This window comes from Scomber japonicus, chromosome 23 (assembly GCF_027409825.1).
Source record: "Scomber japonicus isolate fScoJap1 chromosome 23, fScoJap1.pri, whole genome shotgun sequence".
In the NCBI taxonomy this organism is placed as follows: domain Eukaryota; kingdom Metazoa; phylum Chordata; class Actinopteri; order Scombriformes; family Scombridae; genus Scomber; species Scomber japonicus.
The window spans coordinates 8297694-8319377 of record NC_070600.1 but is presented as its reverse complement, the minus strand read 5'-3'; the positions used below and the strand labels follow the sequence as shown (position 1 = coordinate 8319377).

The following is a 21684-nucleotide window of genomic DNA, read 5'->3' as shown; positions in this document are numbered from 1 at the left end:
ATCACCATAGATATCTTGCGGCCCGTTTTTCATTAAATCTTTATTATAAAAATATAAAACACAGAAATTAAGTCAAACATTTCTATAACCCCTACAAGGAAACAGCCCCCACCCACACTTCAATAATCCGCGTTTACACACAGACTGTACACAGCTTCCATGATTGAATTTTTTCTTTTTTCTTTTTTTTTTTAAAGGATCAAACTTTTCAATTTCTGTGTTAAGCAGACAGTATATTTACACAAACATGAACCACAGAAATAGTGACACAGAAACGCCTCAGCTGGAGAAAGTGCCTCGTCACTGCATATGAATGAAGAATGCAGATGTCATTTTTAACTTTGTCTCGGCTTTTCGTGTCACCTCTTGCATCTCAAAACCAAAATTCATTATTAGGAGGAGGCCAACAGGCTGAAGAAAGGAAAAATAATTTAATTTCGAAAGCTGCATACTTTTATTAATTCGAGCATTTAATTAAATAGGATAGATTAACATCACTGAAATCAGATTACTATAAAGTGATCAGGCATTTTGACATTTTTGAACATCAGATAAAAGCTGTCTTCTTCCTCTCATCTGACTACAGTGAGAGTTTCAGTATCCCATAGGGTCTTAATAATGTTCTAACAAACAAAAACAAAGGGAAAACACTACTTTTTGTCATTTTGGAATGGAAGTGAATACATTTAACTCTTAAATAGAAAGTTTCCCATTTTGAAAAATATGCGTGTTCATTTTCTTGCTTAGACTTAGATGAGAAGAATGATACTACTCTCATGTCTCTTCTCATGTAGCTCTCAGCAAGACAGGGAACAAGCACATTTCCCAAAATGCCAATATATTTCTTTTATTTGCAATAAATATCACCTGTTGACCTTCATAAACCTACTAAAGTTTATGTCCTCAGTCTATGTGTGTGTGTTAGCAATGTAGTATTTATTTTAGTTTGAGTAATAAAGGGCCTGTTACTCCATTTGAGGCAAATCTGTGTCTATTAATGGAATGAACTGAAGGTACTGCACTGGGAAGAAATAAGAAAGAAACAGGTGAGGAAGAATGAATTTAGTGACAATATTGTTACTTTCATATATTTATATATATATGTCCATTTCAAATAGTTAAATACAAAAGATTGAATATACACGTAAAAAATATCTTGCTGTCTGAAACCTCTGCTTTTATTGTACTTTCATTGGATTGGTGGAGTACCAGCTGAACTAAGATCAAGCTAAAAAAAAAAGTACCTTAAAACATAACTTATAGATGCTGGTCCTTCATTTTGGACGGTTACACATGGTTGTCACAAGGTAGTTTTGGCTTGTGATTTTTTTTCCTATTTTTTTGAAGGGGAGGGGGGATAAATATACTGCACATCTACTGTTTTATCCAATAAACAGATAAATAAATGTAGGACAGAGGTTTCAGCTGAGTTGATAGTTCATTTCTGTAGCTTATGTTATGTACAAAAAAAAATAAAATATCACCATCTCTGCAAAACACAAGCTCTTCCCTGTCAGCACTGTAACAAACATGTTTAAGCATTACTCTGATATTCATCAGTGCTCAACAGAAAGGGTGTTGTTTGTGATATAACTGTAAAATGAGTTACACTACAAACATTCAGGGAAGCAGAGATACTACCATCCATAAAGACACATGTTACAGTAAAAACTGTGAACATAATCAATGTATACTTCACTGTGAAACAATACCATTTTCAAAAAACGCTTTGTAGCCGAAACAAGGAAGTATCATCTTTATAGATCATACCTCACATTGGCACTCGATCCGTTTTCTCGATAAGATTCTTGGCTCTGTTCTGTATTGCTAACGTGCAAACTGCATCAATCGCATGGATCACAAGTGCAGTTCAGTAGCAACAGTGTAATAACTTTGGAGCTCAAATTTACATACTGAAAATTGTTGGCTGTCATTTTTCATGTGATTACTTTCTTATGAGAATCCTCGCTTTTTTAAAAAGGGACAATAAGTTAAAATTTGACTGCCTGAATGCACAAATTTTGATACTTAAGTTGTATTGATGCTCCCAATAGAAGTTGATCAAGGTCATGCTGTTCTTATTGGCCCTTTAAATGTCTTTTTCGCCTTTTCAACACCACTGAACCCTAAAGAGACAGTTCGGTGCAATTCATGGGTTGGGAAAAACATCATAGACTTCAACTGGGTAATCTGTACAACAAAAAAAAGGTATTGTTTTCTATCAGAAGTGCTACGAAACAGGCACTGTAATGGATTTGTTCTTTTCTCTTTTTCTTGCCCCTTTAAAAAGAGACAGTCACCCAGGCCAGTGAGCTTTAAGAGTCCTGTAATACTCTAGAGGTGATCAGGGACGAGACGCAGTCAAGGGGTAGCGGCAGTGGGTTTCGGGCAGGGTGTGTTCGGATTCAAGGGTCGGTGGCGTTGATGGTGGTTTTGTCGCGGGTGGCCATGCCCCGGTACCAGCTGCAGTAGCCCTCCTTCTGCTGGATGCAGGCGTAGTGCCGGGACTGGTAGCCGGGATAGCCGAAGTGGGATAGCATGTCCGTCCATAGGCACTCGTTCTTTGAGGTCACGAAGCAGGGCAGGTAGTGGCAGGGTTTAATCTACAGAGACAGAAGCGAAACTAAAGATGTAGCCATGAAGCAAGAAACAAAACTGGAAGCTAGCAACAACTAGTGAAGACTCACTGTGTTTTTCTCCCATTTTTTCCTTTTCTTTCCCCAATAAAATACCTTAATGCTTAAAAAACTTAAATTTAAATACACTTTAAAGTTATTTGCTTTCTTGGCGAGAGTAGGAGAAGAAGATCGATACCACTCTCATGTCTGTGCGGTAAATATGAAGCTAGAATCGGCATGCAAATTATCTTCATTTAACTTAAAGATGGCTACAGCTAACGTGGCTCTTTTCAAAGTTAAAAAATCCACCTACATTATCTGAATTTAACAAGTTGTATCTCGTTTGTTTAACATGTTAATAACTGAGCTGGTAGGTGGCTGTTAATGCACAGAGCCAAGCTAGCTGTTTCTCACTGCTTACAGTAGTTACATGAAAGTAAGCTAATGGTCTAAAGGCTCTAGCTTGATATTTAGCATGCAGCCCTGAGAGTGGTATTATTCTCCTTGTCTAAATCTTGGCAAGAAAGCTAATAAGTATATTTCAGAAAAGGACAGTCCTTTAATGTTGCGGAAGGACATATTGAGTTTTTTTCTTGATGAAGCTAAATATGATTGTTAGTACCTCCATGCCATTTCAACAACAGTGAGTCTTCAGTCTAGAAGTTTGTGCAAAGGCCAAAGTAGAATTAGCTTAATGAGCCATTATCATATGAAAGAATATCAAATGTACAAGAGAAAATAGTTTAGAAAGAAAGTGAGTATACAGTAAATGATTTGGTTGAAATAGTAAATGGTGAACATGCACTTGGTGAAACATCTAAAACATGGAATCTCATCTTTGCTTTTCTCCTTTTTTAGCTTTTGCTTTCAGACATTTGCTGCAGCAGATTGACAGATCAGGTGTAAAGAGCCAGCTTTTGAAATACCTAAGTGCAAAACGTGCTGAGCATTTTAAATCTATCCAGTAAGCGTATGCTGGCATTTGGATGCATTGCGCTGTGGAATGTTAAATGAACATCAGCCATCTGAAGCAGTGATGTTTTGTTTCTAAATTATTCGATTAGGTTTTACTCAGACACTTTTGTATGTCACACCTCCAGGTGTTCACACAAAAAGCTCCCACAAAATGAATATACAGCACGAACTGACAGGGAGATTCAGATAACTAGTTCGAGAGGTGATGAACGGAAGCGCTGTGTTCACTGAAAGCAACACGAAGTCATCAGCTACAAAGAGCAGCACTTATCTGGATGTGAATGAGCCAGTAAATTCAATTCAATAAGCAAGTTAAACGTACACTTCCCATTTCGGGTGTTTGTTGTTCATTCAAAGTTGAAGAGAGAGTCTGTCCTCTACGGTTCAGAGATGTTCGACATAACTTCCTGGTTTGAGTGGTTTTAATGATGTGTGGAGAACAATTTTCTAACCGGCACAACACGCTTCCTGCGTTCCATGCAGTTTATCATTATTTGTGGAGGAATGCAGAGGACGGGGAGTGTGTTTAATAAGTGTGATGATGTTTATGCCCGCCTGAGCTTACTGACTCTCACACTGAAGCCTTGCTTGATCGATGGCTTTCTCTGGATGCCTCTGGGCTGCTGCCATGTACACACCGAACACAGTTTACAGGCGCTGGCCTGCACCGGGAACAAATAGGTCTCTCTTCTAATCCACTTATATTGATAGGGGCCAATGGTGTAAGCAGATGTCCAGGGCACTGCTGTACAGTAGGACGTTTACGAGGCGAGTCAGCAGCTGCACAGCAGCAGGCTACATGTTTGACTCACATAAAACTGGGATTGAGGACTTGGGTTGATTCCAGTGCTGTTATTTAATAATTCCCAATGATAGTAGTAAAACTTGTTTTTTCTCTGCTGTACATCCAAGAAGTCTAATACTGGAAATTATGCCTTAAAATGACCTCATAATTCATTCTTTGTAACTATAATACCATTGAACTCAGCTACTACTACAGCCATATGACCATGAAGGTCGTTTAAGTACAAGTAAATGATTTTTCAGTCTGTATTTGTTGGCTGGTCAGATTTTCAATCATGGTTAAACAGTAGCATTAATGATCCTGACTTGGTTTGACTTTTCACCCACAGAGGCACCAAGAATATTAAAGTATTTCTTTCCTCTTGTAATCATTAATAGGCTCTCTAGTTGATTTTAATTAAGCAGTCAAGACATTGCATCAGTTTCATGTTAGCTCTAACTCCTCCTCCTCTTGATCCTCCTCCTGCCTCCTCTTCCCTCATCTCTCTGTGGCCGTTTGGCCTCCTTGTCCTTGTCGGGCAGCGGGTGCTGGTTTCCACTCACCCTGCAGTTGCAGCCCAGCTGGTAGCGGTGGTTGATGCCCTTCTTCTGGGCCAATGAAAGGCGCTCCCACCGCTCGTTGAAGTTGCACAGCCCTGTGTAGACTTTGTCATCGTACACTCGCCCTGATGGAGAAAAATCAAGTGGATTGTTTAACATGTTGAGTCACAAGTTAAATCCTATATTTGGTTTTGAAAGGGGACATTTTTAAAGTGCCACTTGAAAACTTGGCAGGACTTTCTCTTTTGCAAATACAACTGTAGACAGGTGCTGACTAAGCTCAAGATCCTGGTTTATAAAAATGTGACTTGAAAGTAAACATGATGAGCTGGTGTTTGGTGCTTGGTATAAGTCTACAACCATGCTATGAGGTTGTATTTAGGTATGGCCCTGCATAGAGCTACATGCTAACATGCTCACAATGTGAATACTGTCATGCTGAAGTTTAGCAAGTATAAAGCTATGTTCACCATCTTAGTTTAGCATGTTAGATTTGCTAATTAGCACTCAACACTAACTACTATAAAATGTTTTGGTAAGCCATTAAATGGTTGTTGAGGCATCCACCAGAATTATCTTTCCAAGGCCTCACAGAAGCTGATAACTACTAATCTTAATGTCATTGGCACTTAAACAAAGCTGGCATCACATTCGATCATTTCTGGGGGAGGGGGGGGGGGGGGGGGTCCATTTCTTTTAATTGAGCCATGGGGAACCACACCAGACAACGTAGCTATGAATGCGCTCATGCTATTTCATCATTGGTCTAATTTCATAATCCTCCATATGTAACACTGGATACTATAAACACACCACTCCAGTTATCCAAGTTGTTTACGTATGGTAAGACAATCTCAAACAGTAAGCCCATATTAAACCAACACCCCTATTTCTGAATATCCAAATGTCAGCAGATGTCTATTTTTAGGGCCGGACCGTTTGCGGCTTACCGACTCCTGAGACAGGTGCACCGCAACAGCCCACGAGCACTCAGGAACATCATGATTTGTCACCATATGTCTCCTTCACCGTGTTGTCACCACGTGGGAATTTGGCAGCTCACAAATATGTGTCTCTTCGACCCGCCTGAACCTCTGCTCAGCCCGCATCCGCACACTTGAATTACTGGAGTCACTCGCAGGCTTATTACATGGTGTTGAGTGTGTGATATGTTCCTAAAATACTAATCAGGGACGGAGCACTCAAGGTTTGATCAAAGGAGTCTCAAGCAGCTCGTCTCACAGGCCCTGGTGTGTTTAAATTGCTCGTAATGCGCTCCTGATTATATGCAGGACTTATTATAGATGCCCTGAGAGCAGCGAAAGACGAAGGTGATGTCACTCGCACCCGGACTGGGTAAACATAGCCGTCGTCGCCTGGCAACGCCAGCTCGTTCACTTGCACTGTGGGATGTAGTTACAGTATTTACAGGTCGGGACTTAGCGACAGTTATATACACCAAGCACCGCAGGGTCCAAAGTAAACTGCACCTCTCTTGGAAATAGCAACTCATAAAGTGCTTGTGCTGGAAAACGCCAGTCGCTTCCTGTTGGCTGTTAATTACAAGTTGTGTGAGGGAGAAAACAGCTTTCTGTTGTTTCTGGCCTGAGAAGCTAAAGGAAATGAGTGGAAATGGTTTTTGATTTGGGAGTTGTGTCATATCATATACTTATACACTCATTTTGAAATATTTAACCCCCAAAACACTTCTGCAGTAGCTGTGTCAACTTTCATGGCTGCTGTTGCTTTACTGTCTACAAGAGCAGCTGAGTTTTCTAAATATATGTGTTTAGTGATATAAGAAATACAGCTTGTTTTATAGACCCACAGCCTGCATCAGTGAAGGGAACATCCTGTGATCATGTGACGGAGGTTCTCTGCTTAGGTCAGTCACATGATGACACCAGAGACAGTGCCATTAACTGAAGGGAGTCCATGGGATGTGGTCAAATGTAAGGGGACCTTGATATAAGAATATTTTCCCACAGATAGGTTAACAAAGTATGTTAGTTTGACCACTCCAAATGAGCTGTGGTAGACACATCATTTCCATAACTAAAGGGGAACTCTAATGGTTTAGTTGGGGGACTTGCTAGAGACAATGATCTGCACTTCCCACAGTGCAACTCCACATTATCTTTAATTTGCTTCTCCTCACCTAGTAAATATCTACATCCTTCTAGTCTGCACTTCCAGGTTGTAGCAAGCTTTGGATGAACATTGCTGTGTAAGGGACATTAATGAGTCACCTCACGGACTAAATGACTCCATTTGTGGTACTGCTACACTGTTTTAGCCTTTGCCACTATCCTGTAATCATCTCTTATGGCCACAGTGACCAGAGTTCATTGGTGTACAGTGCTGTCTCCATGGGCTGAGTAACATTTACAGTAAGTAAACTGACTTGGGCGTGTAAAAAAACTCATCTGTAATTAAGATCCAGTCATCCACATACAAAGATATGTGACAGACAGCTTACCTGTGATCAGGTACTGGTACTTGTTGATGTCAAACTTGACTCCACACAAACTCTCTGAGGCGTCTGTGTAGATGTGCTGCACATGCTGAACTTTGTCAAATCCTTTGTACATCTGCAAGACAAGAGAATCAAACTGGAGTTAAAAATCTGAAAAGAATCGCCATGCTGTATCACCCTGGCACTAAACCCCTTACTCAACCTCTACACATAAATAATCAGGAATGAAAATGGCACGCCGGCTTTATCAGATGACATTCCTCAAGGAATGCCTCGCGGGAAAAAGAGTATTAGGCTCTGCCCTTAACGAAATCATAGATAACATGATTACGTTGTGTAATGTGCTTTGACTTTGATGCTGTTTTGGCAAGGTCATTGCTAAACCACTGACCTCAGCTCCTTCTATTCAACTCAGGTATGCAGAGCCAGAAGCCAGGGTTTGCCCTGAGAACTGTTGTGTTTTCTTCGGTGTAATTTATTTGTCTAGGAACAACAGGAAATCCCTGTTTAGACGTGTCGCTCCCAGAAAAGCAGAACAAACTGTGACTTAAGCCCAGAACTGTGGAGGTTTGGGAAAGCCAAAAGCATTTGTCTCATAGGATTTGTTGAAATTTGGAGGGAATTGCATTCTTTATCAGCCCACAAGTAAAACCTCTGTTTGCTTTATAAAACAGCAGACTATAATACAAATAAATAACCAAAAAGGTGCATAGGTCACATCTAATTCCTGAGAATAATCCTTACAGTGATGATTGGTGTACTTTGCTAACAATAGGCTACTTAATGCTTTCGTTACTAACTGGGATTGTAGTGATGCAGTGCATGACTCTGTTGAAATGTTTACACTCTGAGTGAGGAGTTTGGTTGGGCTGTAATGCCTGTAAGCCAACTAATCCTCCAGCCTGGCTCCTGTCTGAGCAGCAGGCCCATGTCAGCATCTGTCAGAAATATGTAGCATTATGTAAGAATATAGAGGAAGTGAAGAACGGGCTTTCAGGCAAAGCACCACAAACTGCTTTTCAGCTATGACACAGAGGCTGAGGGGGCGGAGAGACAGTCTTGTAACTAAAGAGTTCCTGTAACATCCAGATTATATCTGCCTGTGTGTTTAAATAAGAGATCAAAAAGTGAAATTTAACAGAAGGAAAATAAGTTTCATGTTAATCAATCCTTTCTGTGCAATAATCTTGTGGTTACAATCACACGCACAATATTCACTCAACTCTAATTGATAGATATAAACTTTTATCAGCCAATTAAAGTCTGCAGACCTATTGCAAAATTGAAATTTGGTTGTAGGTGTGATGGATGTGACCTGCCGAGAGGTCGAGAACAGAGGTCGAGAGGATCGATACCACTCTCATGTGCATCAAGTATGTATTTGGAGTCAGAAGGCAGTTAGCCTGGTTCTGTCCAATGTTCAAAAATACACAGTGGGTCTTGCTGTACAAATATAAATGTAAAAAGTTATGGTTTTAAGATACAACATGTTAATAACTAATGTAATAATAACTAATGTAATAATACGTTTTAGAGGTGCTGAGTAGGCTGTTTCTCCTTGCGACCAGTCTTTATGTTATGTTAATCACCTCCTGACGCACCATACTTAATGCACAAACATGAATGGTAAGACATTTACCAAAATGTTCAACTAATTCTTTAAAGCGAGAAGAGATTCAGTGTCTTGCTCAGTACAGGATTCATGCTCTCACCTTCATTTGCTTGACCGTGTAGCGCATCGTTCCAAAAGGTCCATCTCTCAGGAGCTTCTTGCCCACCACTTTAGCACGGATCACTGTGGAGAGAGGAGAGAGCCTGGTCAGCCACTTTGAGATGATCAGAACAAACTGTCACATTCCCTTGACTTCGAGCTGTCCTCCTCAATCCATTAAATAACGCCCTGCCTCGGCCAGTAGGAGGCATTAGTAAACCCCCCTCCCCTCTCCTAATAAATACCATTTCAGGACCAGGTTGGCACCACAGTTAATCCGTTTATCCGATTTTCTGCATTACTGCTATTTGCCATGGAGGGCAAATGGGGAAAAAACTCCTAAAGGGATGTTTGAGTGTGATACAGAAATTAGAGGAGAGGCCCCTTTCCATGTGTTATAAAAGCAAGGCTTCATTCATGCTGTGCTGATTTGTTGCTCATATAACAAGAGCTGGCACATCCACTTTTTCTACCTTGGTTTTGATTTTGTAGATTTATTATCCAGATCAAAATTGGGAAAAAACGTGACTCCAATCAGATTTCCACTGATTAAAAACAGAACTGGCATGGTGTGTCTCCTCTGTTTAAACTGGCTGCTTTCTATACTGGGATCAGGGCTTGAAAAAGATCTTATCTGCCTACAGGACCCTCATGTAAACGGCGGCGAGGCGAAAACGCTCAGTGGCGTCTTTGATTTGTTTGCTTTCCCTCATGTTGAAGTAAGAGAGCTTATTGTAGAAGGGCGGGAGAAGGGAGTGATAATTTGAGACGGTGAATAGAGCCAAAGCAGACGTGCGGGTCCTGCATAAGCGATCAGTCCTCTGTGAAGTTCACCTGCTGCCCACAGCCGGGCAACCGCAGACACAACTAACACTGGCCATGTTTGTTATCTTCTCACGTTGGAATTTCCTTCCCACATTCTTCGGGGGCTCACATTCCCCAGAAATGAAAGAAAGTGAGAAGCCTTTCATTCTTTCTGACTGGAGAACGAAATGAGGCATGTGGCATCTTCTGTTTGGTCTGTATTTGTCTAGCTGTCCTACTTCCAGCCAAATGGAAATGGACATAAAAATAAGACTCAAACAGGAAGCAGTTACAGCATGGCCACCCAAAAGTGGTGACCACAATTTGTTTTGGACACGAAGACCCAGATTTGAACCAATCATTTATTTGAATAACCCCAAAAGTCTTTATTTTTACCCAGTAAGAACAAATAAAAGAAATATGGCCATCCAGAAGCTCAAAGTGAGTGTTCTCTCATTGGATAATATTCTGATCATTGATAAAAAAAAAGCAAAATATTGGTGATAGTTCTTTTTTATTATGAAGTAGACTAGCAGCTTCAACCATGCTTAAAAAAACAGTGGTGTAGAAGTGCAAAATGGAAAAAGCTTTTAAACTGCATGATGTTTGGCGGTCTGGGTCTTTAGCGAAGCTGTTTCTTTTTCACCTGCCAGCATTGTATTATCAATCACAGACTTTCACTGACAGCTTCACAAGAACTCACGCACACAGCCAAGTAAAATTCAGGTCATTTCAGATCTGCCGGTCTCAATGTACCGACCTCCCGTCTGCCCTCAACTTTCTGAACTGTCATAATAAATTGCAGAACATTTGATCCATTAATCTGTCAACTCTTTTAATACGAACCCAAGAGCGCTATTACCTGATCAACCTCTGCTAAATGTACCTAAACTCTGTCTGACAGATGTTTGCTGGAGCAATTATAGAGGAACCGGGGAACAGTTACAGAGGAATGTGCGAATATAACAGGATACATTTGCCTCTGTTAAACACACTGCTGTCGTTATTTTGAAGTGTCACCCCAAAAACCTGGTTTCCTACACTGCCCTGGCCTTGAAACCACCCTCAGGAGAAACAAATGTTAGTGTTTGAAGGAACACAGGTCAGCTGATTCAACTGAAGTACATCCAGATAGGACCCCTCTTGTTGGACGGCAGCCACTAATTGGCCAGTGATGGTGCCATCACCCAGAGGAATGTGTGAAGGGCCTCAGCTGCTCCGGAGACAGAGGATTTGTGTCATTCCCCCTCTGTGACCCCTTGGCCTCTTTTCCATTCAGCGGTTATATTTACATACAACCTCAGAGCTGCCTGCTTACGTCAAAAAGTCTATATTACAAGTGTTTATTCAACCCAGTTCCATAAAGTGATATATATCAACTGACTACTATGGACATAGTGTGTAGCTTACAATTGCATGGTTTACCAATACTAGAAAGGTATCACGATACTCTGCTGTTAAAAACAGTACCATACCCCATTTTGTAGTTTATTTTAAGTGGCCTGGAATTTAAGTTCCATTTACTGTTATCCAGTATATTACTGTATTACTTTTCCTGATGTTTTAGGTTTTTGTCATGGTAACATTTGAGTATTGGTATTGAGATATTTAGGCAGGTGTTATATTGATCTCATAATTTTGGTATCATGACAACACTAGTCTTCAGTCTGTTCTACCTCTTTTTACATACCCCTTGTACTTAAACTGCATATTTCTGTATGTACTACCTCATAAATGATACACATTCATCAATTCCTACTTTCACATTATATTGAACTCCTACTGACATCACTGTTGCCTCATAGTGGTGATAATCTCATCAGGTTTTTGTTTTTTATAGTGCCCTTAAGCTTCAAGCCTCTGGTTAGGCATTTCCCTTGGCAGCAGTTGACTGAAATCTGAGAGCTAACGTTGCTAGAACACAAGCACTGAATGTTACTCTGTGTTTCATGTTATTTCAACACCTGCTGAGTCATTTTAATTAATTACCATTGTGCCAAAATTATGTATGATTTAAGGCTCTAAGCCTTAAATCATACAGTTTATGTTAAGATTAAGGATACCACTGAGGTCATATGACCTAATTAATAGTATAGTTGTGTTGGAATATCTATCAACTACACCACACTGTTATGTTTTTCTCCCTCTTATTTTAACGCTAGGAATTACAGGCTAGTGCTGTGACGCATAAGGATTCATCTTCTGCAGAGGATCTGACATACATTTTCACGAGTGGGAGGGTTTTTCGTGATAAAAGAGGTAACCAGGGTCTGACAAAAAAAGGAAATGAATTCATTTCACTCAGTATCTCTCGCCTAAAGCGGAGGATTACACAAGCGTGAATGCAAATGCTTAATCTTAAATTGAGCATGTAATTTAGTTAAACATTTATTTCAGCCTACGTACAATGTTGCACACTGTAGGCATGACAAGAATAAGGTTACTTGTTTTTGTGTGTGTATGTATGCGAGTGAGAGAGTGAGGAAGAAAGCAAAGCAAAGGGCTGGTGACGGTGATTTCAGTGTACAGAAAGTGGTCCAAGTTTGAGGAGGCGAGTGGGAGGAAGAGGAATTCTCAGGACGACACACTACCACGCTCAAAAATAAACACTGACACTGAATCCTTGCTGTAGAGCTTTGTGTCAGATGGAAAACGGTGGAGTGGAAAGCCTGTTACGTACACTTACTGCTCAGTGAAATGCAAAGCGTCCGAGGCAAACAGAGCTCTCATCATTACCTCTGATTTCTGCCACATTAGACAATTTAAAGTTAGACTCTGTGATTCTTAATGGACACACTGTAGTGTAACAGTGCAACAAGTAGAGAAGAGTCAAAGTCAGTTGAGCAATTCAGTTACACAAATATCTTGCTAAAGTTAACGTCACATTAGCTAATATTAGCTTGGTCATAATTTAGCATGAGAGCATTTGTTTATGGATGCAGAAAAGGGTAAACAATGACAAACAGCTCCACATTTAAGCGTGAATGTGACAAAAGTATAAATATTTTCTTCCTCACGTTATGTTGTATCAAAGCATGGGAATTTTTTAACCAACTAGTCATTTAAATGCTAGTGTCATGCTAGCTGACCTCCAAAATGCTAGTTGCGGAAGCTAAAATTGGTGCCTTTAGGAGGTTTTGGCCAAAGTAATTAAAATAAATTGCTTCAAAACAAAGGCCTGTCTCCAAATTAGAGAGTATCCATGAGTGTGCTGGAAAAGAGAACCACAACCAACACCTGAAGCTCTGTCAGTTGGCTCAGTGTTATCTGTGCATCCCTGCTACCTCTGCTTTGCATTTCTTTTCCCTTCCCTTCTTTTTTTAATCTCTCTTTAACTCATTTGCTGCATCTTTTGCTCGGCAGCTGCTCCTCCTTTTCTTTTTAGACTAATTAGTCACATGATTATGTAACATTTTCATTGTCAGAGATGTTAAATGAATAACAATCTGTAGTTGGGTCTTGTTTGGATAATCTAGCATTTTGCTGTCTTTTGTAAAAATATCAATTTACAGCTCATAGGCCACCACAGATATAAGTTAAATAGTATGTTCTGGTGACAAATTAATTATGTTACGGTCAGTATAGGCCACCGATTGTTTAATGGCACCTTAAAAAATACATCTAAATGTAGTTAAATCACTTGTTTAGGGTTAGTGATTGTATTTTCATGAGTATGTGTTGGGCTGATGTCCATCTCCCTTTTGCTGGCCCCTGAGCGGTTGTGTGGTCATTAGAGAAGGGAGGGATGGGCTGGAGATTTGATACGCCTGGCTCAGGGGACAAACATCCCAAGCTTGTACGGAATCCAGAACCTTTAACATCTCATCGTATTTTAACTCACTTTTGGGAAAACCGTGGATATCTGATCCAAGCTTACATAATGCGTCTTATTACAGGAGTACTGGCTTCGCTCAGGTTATCACCTGTCACCTGTTGACCTTCAGATGATGAAGTAGTAGAGAATGCCTGGCAGAGGGAGTAGTGATTTAAGTAAATGCTACAGTACATAACTCATTAGCAGGAAGAGGAGGATGTATTGGTACCAGGCGAGCACTGTCACCAAGCTCTAGGCCACGCAACACTCTTAACCAGCTATGCTGCACTTGTTTGACAAAGCTCCTCTATGCACAGTAAACTATCAGCAGCAGGGTAGGATCCGTTTCTCTCAGTGCATGATCCTCAATCCCAATCCGAGCATAAACACATAATCAATGCTAATCCTCAGCAACTGACCTGGTTCATGATGCAAGCAAGTAAAGGTTTGCTCCTGTCACCCCATGCACTTGGGAACGAGCGTCATTATAGAGTGATATTAAATCTCAGGGTCAAAGTTTGCTGCCGGGCCTCTAATCTTGCTTTCGGTGAGCTTTGGAAAAACAAGCGCTGCTCATTCCCCCTTGTGAATGGGCTGCTTTAACCCAGCTGCTTAATAGCAGCCAACTAGGTCTCTGCACAAGAAAGCAGTCAGGTCACTGCCTGGTGTTCAGGTATGTAGCAGGGAAACAGACAGGATGTGTTGAACCTGGTCAGGACAGAGTTTAGCCAATCAAGCGCACCATGGAACATTTCCCTCTAATATTTCTTGACATAAAAAACACAAAAAAATACATTTTATGAGTGAATACTCAAATGTAGCCAACACATTGACTCAGATGCATTAAATATTTTTTATTTATGTTTTTATTTAAATGTGTTAAAAGAGAGAGACAGACTCCAATAATCAACCTAATTGTGATTCATCTATTGAAGAGCCTGCGGGTGACAGTGCGTCAGGGCCAAGAGAACAAGAGCAAAACGCTTTGAACTCAACTACGACTTTTAAATTGGGAAGATTCAGGCCTGTCGTCTTTGATGTCGACGGTGAGAATTACAGGGTTTCTCCCTTGTTGCATTAGTATTTCAACCCCATACTTTTTTGTTCTCCACCTCTTTATGTTTCAACCACATTTCGTGACACAAACAGAACTGTGGGTAAATAGACTTGACCTTAACTGGTACAGTTCAGTGCAGACAGGGATGTGTGCTTGCTACATCTGACATTTAATATGTCAGATAAGCTAATCAAATCATCAGCCCGAGGATGTCACAGGTATTTTCAGGTATACATGATGAAACTATTACATCATCAAAGTCTAAATCAAACCATTCGGGTTTCCTACGCAGATTCTTGAAAATCTAGGCTTTGTTAATTTCAGTTAAGGGAGTCTCTCAGATATATAAGAGGGGACAGCAAGCATTCAAAGCACACCATAAGTTAAGCTAGGACTCTGGAAATGGGATTTGTGGGGCTCCTAACTGATCACTGCTCCCATTGAAGTTAGTCCCAGATTCTACACTGGCAAGTTTAAGGTGGTGCCAACTCCATGAGCTATCTGAAGATCTGAAGGACTGTGAAAGGCATTGCATGAGTCTTTGTGGAAGCTGCACTTTCACTCACTCCAAACGGGTCACTTGGCTGAAGACTCAGGACTGAGGGTTACCAAAGAGCAAGAGAGTGGCCGTTTTGTATCCTTAAAGTCACAATATCCATATGCTATTTGAAGGGATTCCTCTTATGAAAAGGTGTGACTGAAGGCAGGCAATCTCAACCTGAATCTCTTCTCCTCTAAAAGTAACCAAAATATTCACCAAAGCATCATTATGAGTTCGCACCAACACCAGAACTAAAAGAAGTGACTGAACACCAATAAAAGATACACTAGTTGTGTCCTCCAAATTTGGGCAAAAGAAGCCTTTTTTCACAGCAGCATTTGGAGGAGCCTTTGGAAAAAGAAAGCCTTGTAGAGCGATTATGATGTATTGAGTCTTGAAATAGGCCGCGGCTAATGAAATGGTACTTTGAAGGCATGTTGTGACCTTAATGTGAAGCATTTTATCTTGGTGCGGGGCAATAATTCAAAAGTGGGGCAGGGGATGAGTTAGGAAGGGAAAGGCAGTTTTAGCTCATGGGAAGGGTGATAGAGGCGAGATGATTATCAAGAGTATAAATTTTCAGTCATAATTAAAGCAATAGTACATCATTTTTGGAAATATGCTTATTTGCTTTGTTAACAAATGTCTGTACATTAAACATAGCCAGTGACTAGTTAGCTTAGCTTAAAATCTCACCACCAGCATCTTTAAGGTTCATCAATTAACATGTTATATCTTTTTTAGTGTAAGAGCTAACTTATCTTTGTGTAAGGAGAGGTACTGATCTTCTCATATTACTTTCATGAAAAAGCTAATTAGTGTATTACCCAAAATATCAAATTATTTATCTAAGGATAAATTAAATTTGGACATGTTTTTCTGTAGGTATATTTAACATGATTGTTATTTCAAAGCATTATAGGTCAATTGTAATCTGTCACCATTATCGGCCTCTAGTGGTGATTAGTAGTAAGTGCAGCATCAGTAGAAGTGACATGAGTTACGTCTGTGTGTGTGTGTGTGTGTAAGTAAGGGGGAGTTGCAGCAGAAAGTAAAGACTTCTTATGAGTCGACACTAGGCGATAGGGCGAACACATGGGCTCCACACATGGCTGCAGTGTGTGTGTGTGAGCTCGGGTTTAGACTGAGAGATTATTGTTTCATTATTGGTTAGGGTTTTAAACTGCCTCATGATGTTTTCACGTTTTGGGGTCAAATGATATTGTAAGTGTGTGTGTGTGTGTGTGTGTGTGTGTGTGTGTGTGTGTGTGTGTGTGTGTTCCTTTGCTGCTTTAACTGGCAGGTGATTAATCGGAGCTCATGCTACCACACAAGAAATCAACAGCCCCTCTGTCCCATCTGAAACATTTAAGTGCCCCCACATTGACCCAAAACAACATCTTTCCCAACAGGGCAGATCAGATAATCCTCAGGTCTTTACTGTTGTTTTCTAAAAACAGAGGCCAGGTTGAACTGGCGTTCCAGACTAAGCTGAATCCTAAATTCTTATTATTGTGGGGAGTCAGTGAAAGCATAACCAGGCAGTAAAACAAGCTATCTTAACCCCCTTCACTCACTGTTTATAAACTTGAGGCTGGGCGTATGAGTTACAACCAGGTGGCTGTCTGACAGAGAAATACCAGTGTGCAGATAAATAACCAGGATTTGAAACATCTAAGCTTACTGTGTCAATTCACACCATCTGCTGATGGAGCCACAGAGAACAATGCAGTAGCATGAAAAGACTCATTTTGCCAAAAGCAAAACCTTTGATGAGAATGAAAACCAGACCTAATTTGCCACCACCTCCAAACCCAGCAACACTTCATCTCTGCATCAGTGTAAGATATTGTGAGGAATGCTGAGCTACAGTCATTAAGCCAGAAAAGGAGGGAAAAAAACATGATCAGAGTACTGAGTGTGAGTGGAGGTGAAGAGAGGTGACGTGTTCTGCTGATGTGCAAGTCCCTACTTTGCACTACAGCCACAAGTCTTGTGAAAAATATAAGCAGTGGTCTCCAGGAGTCTATCGGGGATGTCCTGGGGTGTTCAATAAAATCAGAACTTGATCAATTTGGGTCATTTTAGGGATCTGATGAAAAGGTTTGCCTCAGCATCACTGGTGTTCTCACACTGACCAGAAAATACATGATGTGAGTAGGACTGGGCAATATCATGATATGAGACTAGATATCATATTAGAGTTTGGTTGTCATAGTATCTTGATATGGCATAAGTATTGTCTTTCTCTGGTTTTAAAGGTGCATTACAGTAAAATGATTAACTGCAGTTCTATATTTCTCTTTGCCCACTGAGTCATTATATCCACATTACTGATGAGTATATATCAAAAATATAAAATTAGCAATATTTTGTGAAAGCACCAACAGTCATCCCTACAATATTGCCACAATATTGATATTGGAGGTATTTGGTCAAAAATATTGTGATATTTGATTTTGTCCATATCCTCCAGCCTTAAATGTGCTTATATTTTAAGATAGTTATTATTAGATAGTGGAAAAGCACTTGACTGTAATGTGCCACAGCATATTATGACACTATTCTCTAAACTAAACCAGACAGAAGTTAAAGTTCTGGTGTAAACACTGAGTGAAAGTACACAGCAGTGTCCTCCTGGATCCTTATTGCAACATACTGTGTTTAGTGCGCAGCGCCACGAGAGATCTCACTGACAACCTGAAACTTCAACGACATGCATTACAATATTGTGTCCTCTGCTGACTGACAGGCAGCACTTCTATCTCAATATCTGCTCTCTGGGTTTCAGCAATAATAAAAAGGGTGCATAAAAACGTGTATCTCACCGATGTCGGAGTTGCAGTAGGCGTCTTGCGGGTGCGTCAGAGCGCACGAGCAGCCCTCCGTCAGCTGGTTAACCTGCAGGCTGCTGAAGACAAACAGCAGGCTGATCAGGTGCTGGTACACTGACTGCATTTTTCCAAACTTTCCAAGTCCTCTCTGCTGTTACTATAATAAACTGCTACGGAGTCCGATCGGGTCCGTTCCTTCTCTCTGCTGCGGTGGTAGTCTGTGTGTATAATGTCCAAGGCTCTTGCTGGTGGTTGTTGTTGTCAGTGTTGCTTCTCGCCTCGCTTGAGCGCTTCTCAGTGATCCCGGAGAGCCGCACAGCCGTACATATAGCGCGCCGGAGACACGGTCACGCCCCGCTCCACCTCTGCAAGTCGCAGGCGGGGCGGCCAATCAGCGGCCGGTGATGCCATCAGAAATAACAGACACGATGACATACTGGAACTTTACCATGTTTCCCCTTATTTTCCCGGACTGACTGAAAAATAAGTATGAAAAAAACGTGGTTAGAGATGCATAATGTTTCAAAGGAACATAGAAATAAAAATGTGTAATTATTAGATGGAAATGTTATTTATGCACACTCACCAGACTATTCATGCTACTGGTCATGTTTCCATTTTGCACAATGAAATAATAAAAAAAAACATAATATAATTCAAAAAATTCTAAATTATATATATTTCATAACACATAGTGAAATATAAAGTAGCTATATGATTAAAAATAGAGCATAGATTGACATTTTACTTTTGATACCATAACTTTATTTGACACCAAACTCCTACTTTTCAGATTTCCTTTTTAAAATATGCAAACTCATACACTGTTAAAGATTAAACCAGTGTTTCTCAACCTTTTCGACTTATCACTACTTACGAAAATAACTATTTCCACTCTTTCTCTGAGTTGTAAGCACTTCTACCCAACACACATTTCCCCTCATTTGTCATGAGTTATGTTCATGCTTGATTTCATGCTTATTACACTTATAATAACACTTCTCACATCAAAAGTACAAATTTGTGTAGCAGAACTTTGTTTTTTCCTCTTTCCTACCCCAATTAGTCATCTTATCTCCATTAGATAGTTTCCGTCACACAGATTGGGATCTACTGGTCTAACATACCAGACTGTGACACATTGTAATACATCTGTGATTACACTGTAATAATCTCATATGTTGCAATATATCTGCAATTGCAATTTTCTCCAGGATGGGTACTTTTATTTTAGATAGATAGATAGATAGATAGATAGATAGAGAGAGAGAGACAGAGAGAGAGAGAGAGAGAGAGAGAGAGATGGATAGAGAGATAGAGAGATAGATAGATAGATAGATAGATAGATAGATAGATAGATAGATAGATAGATAGATAGATAGATAGATAGATAGATAGATAGATAGATAGATTATATCATAATTATACCAGAATATTCAGAAAGGTTCATTCATTTATTCTTTCTTTTTGCTCACGTCTCACTCAGTAGTCTGACTTAGTCATCCTGCCCACCCTCTTACGCCCCCCTTAATTAGTAATACTCATAGTTAATATGTGCAGCCAGATTCCTTCAGTCTGCACAACCAATCATTGGCAGAAAATGTTTAATTTCAGAACTGTGAGAAACAGTAGCTGTGAAGGCGAATGAAGGTTCTAGTTCAGATACAGTTCATTGTGGGTGACCCTATATCTAATGTAAAGACATTCACTGCTGCCCATGCCTGAACATGAGCTCAGGCAGGCAGGACTCACAGCTTCCATTCGATTTTGTTCAGAAATGGATTTCGTCAAGTTACTTGCAGGTCACGATCAGTCTACTTATCCAAGTAAACTCTCTTTTCTCCTTCTTCGGACTGTGTTCATGGACCTGAGCGCAGCTGCGTTATCGCTGCAGAGGCTTATCTGCAGAGACTGAGGGAGCTATGTAAAGGGCTGACGCTACTCACAGTTATATAACCAAGCCAGAAATAATCAGGTTGAGGAATTATGACCCTTTATGTGCCTTCATTAACAGTTTCTGTCTTTAGAGCACCTGCAAGGTCGGCTAATGACTTTATTTAACATGGAATTATAATATTGCTCAAATTTTCAAACTTCTTTTTAAAAGTAAAGGGTTTCAGTTAAGTTGTAGGAGCAGCTGGAAATTCAGACTTTGTTCAAGCGATTGGTCATCCAATTGAATACCATGTTTGGAAATATTAGCTTCTTTTGATGAAACAAAAGAGAAAGTTTGGTTTAGACTACATGTTACAACAGTCACATCCACACATTCTTTTGACCTTTCAAAGATGAGTCTGAGTCATATCATCACTTCATTCTTTGCTTTATGTTCCTCCTTTCAATATTACTGAGATAATAAGTCAGTGTTTATGTAGCGGTGCTTTCAGGTTCTGGACATCAACATATTTGTGGTCACAGCAGATAAGGGCAACATCCGCCGAAAATCAGCATTGTCATCATCATGAAAGTTATGTTTATTCAGAGGTACATTCTCATCTGAAGCTCCAGAGCAGCGTCAAGCGGAAGCTCGTCAGGCTGTTGTTAACCATTGATGCTCAGTCAGATATTATTTCAGCCTCCAAGCTGACGTCTGAACCAACAGATAGGTGACATTCCTTAGTTAAACTGTGGATCGGCATGCGTGACAGGTGGACTTTGTGATTTGTGATGAAGACATGAAGGTTGAGCCTTTCAGGAAGTGAGAGGAAGGCTGATTAGAGAACTCATTCACTTGGTCAGTTTTCATATGACTTGACTCACACATAAAAACAGCACTGCATTCCTAACATACAGTAAATCCACAATGATAAATGTGGAGGACGGAGAGAGAGCAGACCTAATAAGGCAGTACCTTATAGCATCAACCGCTTTACAGGAAAGACCCCCTTTAAAGGAATAGATCAACATTTTTCGATATAAGCGTATTTGCTGGGTTAGATAAGAGGGTTGATATTGTTGAGGTATTTACAGTATGACGAAGCTAAAAAATCCACCTAGCAGCACCTCTAAAGCTCACTAATTAACTCATTATATCTGGAGATAATTTGTGGTTTTATAGGGAGTTATGCACTTAATCCATTTGTTTGCCTACTTAGCACTGAGCTTTAAAGGTGCTGGTTGGTGGATTTATTAAAAGTTTTTTTTTTACCCTTGGTCTTTGGTCTAGAGCATGCAAACATGAGGATGGTATTAATATCATCTAACTCTGATCAAGAATGCAAGCAAGCACATTTTCCAAGATGTCAAACGATTCCATTCACCCAAATGAACAGATTTCAGTTATAGTGTGGTCCATTTATGTGTTTGATGTGACATCTGTCTTCCAGTCAATAATAATCAAATGTAAACCATGTGATATCACACCCACATGTCAAGTACTGTCAGACTAGATTGAGCAAATTTGCATCAAGTAATGATTTGACATCAAATATAGCATTTAATGTGGTTAAAGCAGTCTACATTGATCTATAAATTAATATGGGTGATTCTGACATCGTTGTTGACTCCTTC

At 40.1% G+C, this 21684-nt stretch overlaps 2 protein-coding genes across 2 annotated transcripts in view; one reads left to right on the top strand and one right to left on the bottom strand.

Annotated features, from left to right (window-relative positions):
* The window catches only part of LOC128353292 (synapsin-3-like), a 95905-nt gene that overhangs the window by 39615 nt on the left and 34606 nt on the right, over positions 1-21684 (top strand). The window lies entirely within an intron of this gene.
* LOC128353294 (metalloproteinase inhibitor 3) lies at positions 22-18480 on the bottom strand. Its single transcript, XM_053313984.1, has 5 exons — positions 18169-18480; positions 9126-9208; positions 7417-7528; positions 4941-5062; positions 22-2603 (listed from the first exon to the last, which is right to left on the bottom strand). The coding sequence occupies exons 1-5, from the start codon at positions 18296-18298 to the stop codon at positions 2406-2408; spliced, it is 645 nt and encodes a 214-aa protein (XP_053169959.1). The 5' UTR covers positions 18299-18480; the 3' UTR covers positions 22-2405.

Coding starts and splice junctions, on each gene's coding strand:
- LOC128353294 (XM_053313984.1), bottom strand. CDS start 18,298: ATGCAGTCAGTGTACCAGCACCTGATCAGCCTGCTGTTTGTCTTCAGC. Junction 9,209..18,168: donor CTACTGCAACTCCGACATCG/GTGAGATACACG, acceptor CTCTCTCCACAG/TGATCCGTGCTAAAGTGGTG. Junction 7,529..9,125: donor ACACGGTCAAGCAAATGAAG/GTGAGAGCATGA, acceptor CTTGTCTTGCAG/ATGTACAAAGGATTTGACAA.